At 47.8% G+C, this 8,154-nt stretch overlaps 1 protein-coding gene across 1 annotated transcript in view; it reads left to right on the top strand.

Moving 5' to 3' along the window:
- Window positions 1-4,765: 4,765 nt before the first annotated feature.
- The window catches only part of PGR (progesterone receptor), a 40,430-nt gene continuing 37,041 nt past the window's right edge, over window positions 4,766-8,154 (top strand). Inside the window, 3 exon segments of the mRNA XM_050904771.1 lie at window positions 4,766-5,530; window positions 5,533-6,181; window positions 7,483-7,634. Of these exon segments, the coding sequence (XP_050760728.1) occupies window positions 4,975-5,530; window positions 5,533-6,181; window positions 7,483-7,634 (1,357 nt within the window). The 5' untranslated portion in view covers window positions 4,766-4,974.

Raw genomic sequence — 8,154 nt, 5'->3', positions numbered from 1 at the left:
CACATTGATACTGCATTTTAAGGATTTAGGACCCTATTCAGACCTCTTACTTTAGGCATCGATCTTAGACATTGCACTGCCAGAAAATCATGGCTCTTAGTCAGAGTGCTTCAGATCACAGAAGTCCTTTATATCTTTAATAAGAAGACATTAAGTGTCTCTGAAGAGCTCCAGAAGATGAACTGAACTGTCCCCACAGATATCTATGACTCTTACCTGACTACAGAAGCCTAATCACCTGGTTCAGATGTGAACATTTACGATCAGACCGCATCCCTCGTGCTAAGTACTCTCATGACTTAGCTGGTCCTTCAAAATTATGAGAAGTGTATATTTAATGTCTGCTGGCATCCTAATTTATGTGAAATTTAGCATGCTAACTAGGGATCTAAATATTTACAGAATAGGGATGCAACCACAGAAGTACCTATCTTCAAGAACTGTAACATACCAAGAATGTGCTGTTATTTGCATGACACTACTATTTTTTTATCCTCTACACTACATGCTGAAAGTGTGGGGGTTTTTTGTAGGGTAGGAATTGCAAAATGCAGTTACAGAGGTCTAATTTTTTTTTTACAAAAACATTATTTCTGTGATAGATGCAAAAGCCTCTAAGCCTCTCTTATAGCTTCTAAGCCTCTCCTTACGCAAGCTATTTTTAATTTTTTTACCATGAGCTCATAAGCTCTTTGAAGCAGGCACCCTCTCTTCCTCTTTGTTTATAAAAAGTGAATCACATTTTTGGTTGTATCATATCCTAAACAATGACAGTACAAAATTATCAGGCATTGATTAACTGTGAAAAAATAAAACATTATTTTTAACTTCTAAGCTCTGTTCTCAAAGAGTCTGTGCAGAACAACGTTGTGGTTGCTATAAGAAAGGTCTGTATGGTCTAAGACACTAATTCAGGTTTTCTAGTGTAATCAGTCTGTCCTTTCACAGATATAAACATTAAGTCACTAACTTTATGGCACTGTTTATATGGAGCGCTCTTGACACACAAATGGAGGACTTTAGAAAAGGTTGATATTTGTAGTGTTTGAGGAGGCTGTGTACTTGTCTTGTTGCTCATACAGTATTTTTTTCTTTTTATTTAAACCAACAACATTAGAAATATTTTGAAGGGTCTATAAAAAAATTTTACTGCTTAAAAGTGTACAGTTGAATGTTTAAATGGTCAAACAAGTGCTCAGGAACCACTTAAAAAATTAAATGCAAATCTACAGCATTACAATGAGAGTTCTCAGTACAATTCTATTACTATTCCTGTTGACATTTTATACAGGAATTGTGCTGCAAAGCAAGACAGCTGAGAAGTTGTGTTAAGTGCAGCTTTTACTCATCCACAGTTTTTGAACAGAGCAAGGAAATAGACACAAAAATAATTTGAGCTTTCAAATATTCTATTTGCAAGTTCTGGTTGAATTTTAAAATATGCAATAGTGTCAATCAAACCCTCCAATGTTTTACTCTTTGGTTCAAAATAGGTCTATTCTGAAGGACAATTCAATTAATACTGTTTGCTTTTTGAAATTTTTATATTCAGTAAAAGCTTACTGAATATAAAAAAATGTCATTTTTAGATCTGAATTGAAAATGTTGGTTTCAGTTTTAATGGCTTGTAAATGAAAATTAGGTGGGGAAATACCGTAAGAAAACCTGTTTTTCTGTAATGGTGATGGCCACAACAGCAAAATGAATAAATCAAAATGAATAAATGACAGCAACGCTAGAATGTCAATAAATTTGATAGGGCATACTTTGAAATATTCTTATTGAAAAATTCGTGGTACCATAGCAATATCAGGGAAAGCATCCAAATGGTGTGAGAAAATCTGACAGCAAAAGGAAACGAATGAATCACAGAATCACAGAATGGTTTGGGTTGGAAGGGATCTTTAAGGGTCATCTAGTCCAACTCCTTTGCCATGGGCAGGGATATCTTTCACTAGGTCGGCTTTCTCAAAGCCCCGTCCAACCTGGCCTTGAACACTTCTAGGGATGGGGTGTGAAGGTTATGGACAGAATATGAAGAATATAGCATATTTCCATATGCTATATGAAGTTTCCAGTGAAAGGTCATAGAAATCATGTGAAGCCAATGTAAATCAAAGTCCAATAAATGTCCTAAAGAACCCAAAATGTTTTCCTTAAACAATGACAATTCAGCATAATTACTGTTACCATTAAAGAACTGAGTATATTTGGCAGGTCATAAAAATGATATTAGGAAGGACAACAGAAAACCTGGACAATATTTAACTGCTAACATTTAGACAAATAATGCAAGTAGTAAACATTTATATTTCTGTTGAATTTACAGGTATTGATAGTCACATGGCCTTGCTAGTGTAGAATTTTAGCAGACAAGTCATTAGCAGCAGCGAGTTGGTCTTGTGGAAACTACTCGGTGCTGCTTTCCTTTCAGGACCCCTATTGCTGCCGTCTGTGGCTCTTTACCTCTCGTAGCCCTGAAGCAGTAGTAAGAAGGCAAGTCACTGTAAGGAAACAAGTCTTTGGAGCACATTTCTGTAAAGATGCAGGCCATGAATGCTGTGAGCATTTGGGGAAGTGGAAATGAGAAAGCAAGACAGTGGCAATAAACAGGCATGATCAGCTGACTAAGCATGAAAACATCAGGGGAAAACCAAAACGAGCATGGAGATGAACAGTGCTGGAGATGAACTCCTGTCTCTTCTGAGAAAATGAAGGCTTGGGAGAAGGGAGAGATATTGTAGCATGAAAAACAGAAACTCGATAGCCAGAGAAGCACCTCAAATTATTTGTTTTAATGTCATGTCATAACAGAACTGGATAGTGCCTTTTGAAAGCATTCTTTTAACGTCAGTCCCACTGATAGGTTTTACAAAGACATCTTCAATTCTTGCTACTTCCTGGTCAAACAGTTCTTTCCCCTGCAATACCAACAGTGTGAGACACTGCTGTTCAAGAAATATTCCTATACATAACAAGTATACTTTGACGTGTATCATTTTGTTGAACCTCCTGAATGTATATAGAGGTGCCTATATGCCATCTAAGTTTTAAAATGTTAGCTATTATCACAATGTCATAATTCTTTATAAAAAAATGAAAAAATAGAGTTTCTCCTACTTCTTAAAGGAATAAAAGGCAGACTCCCAAAGCAGTGCATAAGCCAGTAGTATTTTGCCAAGAATAACATAGAAAGTACACACCACATTCAATAAGGTTTATGTGAAGCCACTGCTTCTATAAACTTGCCTTGTATGATTTCTGATGTTAGCTTTCAGAACACTGAAATAATTTCAAAAAGTTATGTTTTTCTCCCCAAGAAGCTGTTCCTTTCAGTCTGAAAATATTTTGAAAGTAAAATAACAAAAGCAACTATTTCATGGTCATCAGAGTTTTTGAAAAAAGATGTCTTTTCTGAAAAGCATGTTATACTTACAGAGCATAAACAAGCATGTTACAGCGCACATTTCTCTATGAATCAAAAATACACTGCTTCTACTCAAAGTCACGAGGACTACTCCTATGCTAATTTATTCTTTGTATCTTTCAACACAAGTTTCTTTTCTGAGACTGCTATATGATGCAAATTATATTAAAGGTTGGGTTTTCCAATCAGTAATTGTCTTATTGAGCTGAATGGGTTCAGCCACAAAGCCAGCATTTTACACAAAATGCCAGGCAGCAGTTAGCTGGTGACAACTTCTTGGTCAGAACTAACTTGGGCTGGATTGTAACTTGCTATATGTGGGCTGGCCAGCCAGCCCCTGTAAACCAGGTCCATTTTAAACGTCGTCTCATTTACCCGACAACGAGATTAAAGGAAAATATTAGAAGCAAAGAATGCCCCATTTTCCAAATATTTTGTAGAAAAAACGTTGTGCTTTCTTGGTGTAGAGGATACTTTTGAGGTCCCTGAATGTAATTTAAAGCACTTTAAAATGCCTTGATTCCTTTGCTACTGGAAAATGGATGTTGTATCAGGAGAGGAATTGGGCCAGAGTTTAATCCTGAAAAAATACAGCGAATGTCTGAAGAGGATGGTGAAAAACAGACAAAAGGAAGCCTATACTGTTGTCACCGCAAATAAGTAAAGCTTGTCTTGCTCTCTGCTCTCCAAAACAGCGACCTACCCAACCTGCTTGTAGCCTGTGCCCCGTCCAGAGCCGCACTTCTCGGGATGGTGAGGCGTGAGGCACCTGCACAAGAGATGGGGGGAAAGGGATGAGAAGGCAGAGAGAAAGCCAGGCGGCGGAGAGAGGCCAGAAAGCGCAGACCTGAGGCACGGGGAGACCGACGCGAGGGAAGAGGGAGAGGGATGCGGGCACGGCGAGCGATGGGAGGGACGGGCCGGGACAGGCGGAGCGGAGGAGGAGCCGATGGAAAAGCTGCTGGGGAAGCCGCGGTGCCCGGGACCGGCTGCCCGCGGAGGCAGAGCGGAGCGGCGGGCGGCGGCGGGGCAGCCGGCGGCGGCAGGCGGAGAGCGGGGGGGGCGAGCCCGTGCCCCGCCGCGGCAGCGCAGACCCTCGGTAAGGGCAAGGGCTGGCGGCGGGGAGGGGCGGGCGAGGGGGCGTGGAGCCGGCGGCCAGCCCGCCCGGGGCCAGCGGGGACGGCGGGAGGCAGTCGAGGGAAAAGCGGAGCCGGGGGCCAGCGAGCGGCAGCCCGCCCGCCGCCGGCGGAGCCTGGCGGGGACCCCGCTCTCCCGCCCGCCGCTCCTACCGCCTCCCGCACACGCTCCGATCGTTTCCCCCCCTCTAGGCTGCACCGCCCGCGGCTCCGTTTCACCCCCCTGCCCGGCGGCGGGAGCCGGGGCTGAGCCGCCCCCCCGAAGCCAGAGCCATGTGAGCAGGAGCCGCGCCGCCGCTTCAGCGGGCACGTCCAGGATGTGAATAGCCGCCCGGTCGCCTGCACCCCGCCGCCGCCCGGCCGCCCCCCGGGCCGGAGGCTCACCGGCGTCCAGCCCTGCCCCAGGCCAGCATGACCGAGGTGAAGGCCAAGGAGCCCAGAGCGCCACCGCCTGCCAGAGACGGGGCGGTCCTGCTGCAGGGCCAGCCCGGCCGAGACCCCTTCCGCAGGGAAGCGGAGGCCATCGACATCTCCCTGGACGGGCTGCTCTACCCCAAGAGCAGCGACGAGGAGGAGGACGACGACGAGGACGAGGAGGAAGAGCCGCGGCAGCAGCCGGGGGAGGAGGAGGAGCGGGACTCCCTCTCCTACCGGCCGGGGAACGGCTCCCTCTCGGACAAGGACTCCCTGGACACCGTCCTGGACACCTTCCTGGCGCCCGCGGCTCATGCCAGCTCCGCCGTGGCCGCGGCGCCCTGGTCCTTCCTCGGGGCGGAGGCCGCGGCGGCGCCCGACGCCCCGATGAGCCGCGGCCCCTCGCAGAAGGCGGGCGAGGCCGCCCCGGGGGCGCCCGGCCCCTCGCACCCCCCGCCGCGGCCCGCCCCGCTCTGGCCGGCCGGCGACGCCGTGACCACCGCCGCTAAACCGCGGCCGGCGGGGCCGGGGGGCGGCGCGGAGGGTCCCGCCGCGGCCCCAAGGGCGAGGCCCCCGGGCTGGCGGCGCTGCCCGGCGGGGAGCGCGGCTTCGCGGGCGGCGGGGGGCGGCCGGGGGCGGGGGAGCCGGGGCAGGAGTGCCTGCACGTGCCGCTGCTGCCGCTCAACTCGGCCTACCTGGCCTCGCGCACGCGGCAGCTGCTGGACGGCGCGGAGTACGAGGGCGGCGGCGGCGGCGGCGCGGGGCCGCGCTCCTCGCCCCCCGCCCCGGACCTGGCGGGCTACGTCTACCCGCCGGCGGACGCCAAGGAGGTGCACTTCGCCTACGGCGACTTCCAGCCCGCCCTGAAGATCAAGGAGGAAGGTCTCGGCCTCCCCACCGCGTACCCCGGCGGCAGGGCCACCCCCGCGGCGGGCTGCGCCGACTACCCGCAGCCCCCGCGGGCCGGGCAGGAGCCCTCGCTGGAGTGCGTCCTCTACAAGACGGAGCCCACCCTCCTGGCCGGAGCCTACGGGCCGGCGGCGGCGGCGGCGGCGCCGCTCGACAGCCTGCCCTCCACCTCGGCCGCGCCGCCGGGCCTCTACCCGCCCCTGGGTCTCAACGGGCACCAGCCCCTGGGCTTCCCGGCGGCGGTGCTGAAGGAGGGCTTGCCCCAGCTGTGCCCGCCCTACCTCGGCTACGTCCGGTAAGGGGGGGCGGCGGGAGGCGGCGGGCCCTGTCGCGCGGGTGCCCTCGCTGAGGGGACGGGCCGGGCCGGGGGGTCGCGCCGCTCCGCGGCAGAGCTCCGCGCTTTCTCCGGGGGAAGGGCGGCTCTGCCGCGGGGTGAGGGGCTGGCACTCCGAGGGGCTCTCGGAAGGTGTCGAGACGAAGACGGGCGAAGTTTTACTCGTCGAAGCCCCATTTGAGTTTTCAGGCAGTAACTGCGGCCGCGTTTCCATTTTCTGTATTGTTTGTGCACGCCTGGGTGTCCCAGGTCTGTGCGAGACCGGCACAATGGGAACTTGGCGGCCGGCGCCTCTCGGATCTTTTTGGCACGGTAACGCCCCGGGAGAAGTTGCGTTTTTATCGCTATGATGGTTCCGTGCCTTCTGATGTCTGAGCCAGTGACCGGCTCCAGAGAGGGGGAGCAGAGTGTTCTCCAGACTGTCCTCACTGACAGCCAGGCAATATTCATAAATACCTAAATATTCTCCAAAATATGATTCCCGACTTAGAAAAAAACAGTTAATTTCACACAAAAAAGAAAACAAACACTTGTATATTTATTTGTTCGAATGAAATGGCGTACTGTCATGCCAAGATGTTGTGCATTACCTAGAAAAACGTGCAGACATACGTATATGCAATGCTACAGTTTCAACGGAAATCCTTTATTTTTGTAAACATAATGGTTAACTAGGTTAGTCTGTTTCTTTTCTTGGAGAGAAATTAGGAAATATCCTCGATGTGCTCATCAGAGTTAGTTACTGGTGAGGATGCTGCAGCTGAATGGGAGGTGACAAGCAGATTATTAAAGATTTTTCTAGCTGAGATGAAACTTAGTTATTTCCCATGTGAAAGAGGCTTTTGAAATTCAATTGACTTATATCTGATTCTGTCTCTGTACCATTCTACGTACAGAAAAAAAGAGTATCAGTCAGTATGACTTCACTCACAAGAGTTGTTGATCTGAGAAAGATGAACATTTTAACAAAGAGTTTTTAGATTGTACATTTTTTAGCTAAAACGGATTAAAATACTACTATGCTTTTTGCCCACTACTTTCTTGTTTAATCACTAGCCAGATGTAACAAATGTGCCTTTTACCCTAGTAGAGACAAACCCTTAAGCAGAAAGGCAGTCGTATTTTGTTTTTTGCTTGTCCTTTGGTAGCTTGACTACAAATTTAAAAAGGGAGTTTTTAATATAAAACTGATTAATACAGGTAAGTAGTTAACTGTTGCAAAACTAGATATTTCATTTCTCTTAATTCTTTTTCTTTTCAAGGCCAGATACAGAAACCAGCCAAAGTTCTCAATACAGTTTTGAATCGCTACCCCAGAAGATTTGTCTCATCTGTGGTGATGAGGCTTCTGGTTGCCACTACGGAGTACTTACCTGTGGAAGTTGTAAAGTCTTCTTTAAAAGGGCAATGGAAGGTACTATATGATGCCATTGTTCCTAATTATCTGCAGTATATCTTTCTAGGCACTGCTAAGGACACACTTTATTTATTGCTGATCTTGAGAAATATTATCGCTGTAGTCACGTTTTTTGTTTTGGTGACTGTTTAAATATTACAGTGAATACTGACTAAATTCTTTCTTAATTGATTTTGCTAGTATTATCTGTTTTACTTTAATTATTTGCTATTTATTATTTACTGTTTATCAGTTAGTCTTTCCGAGTAGGCAGAGTTTCATAAAAATCTTGTGTATTACACAATTTGTTTTAAAAAGTGTAAATGCTATTCAAAGGAAAATTTTGTGGGTATGAACTAATGATGGGCAGATAAGAATTTATTTTGGCTTCATTCTCTTCTTGAGGTCATGGAATTTTTCTTGCAAGATGCAGAATTTGGCTTCCTGAGAATTATGGAAGTATTTCAAGTTTCACTGAACTATTTCAAGTCATAATAATAATAAATGGGTTTGACTTTTGTTCCAAATAACCGTTAAA

The sequence above is a fragment of the Gymnogyps californianus genome, chromosome 1, assembly GCF_018139145.2.
Source record: "Gymnogyps californianus isolate 813 chromosome 1, ASM1813914v2, whole genome shotgun sequence".
Lineage (NCBI taxonomy): Eukaryota > Metazoa > Chordata > Aves > Accipitriformes > Cathartidae > Gymnogyps > Gymnogyps californianus.
Note: the sequence above shows the minus strand (reverse complement) of the source record. Positions and strands in the feature narration are given on the sequence as shown.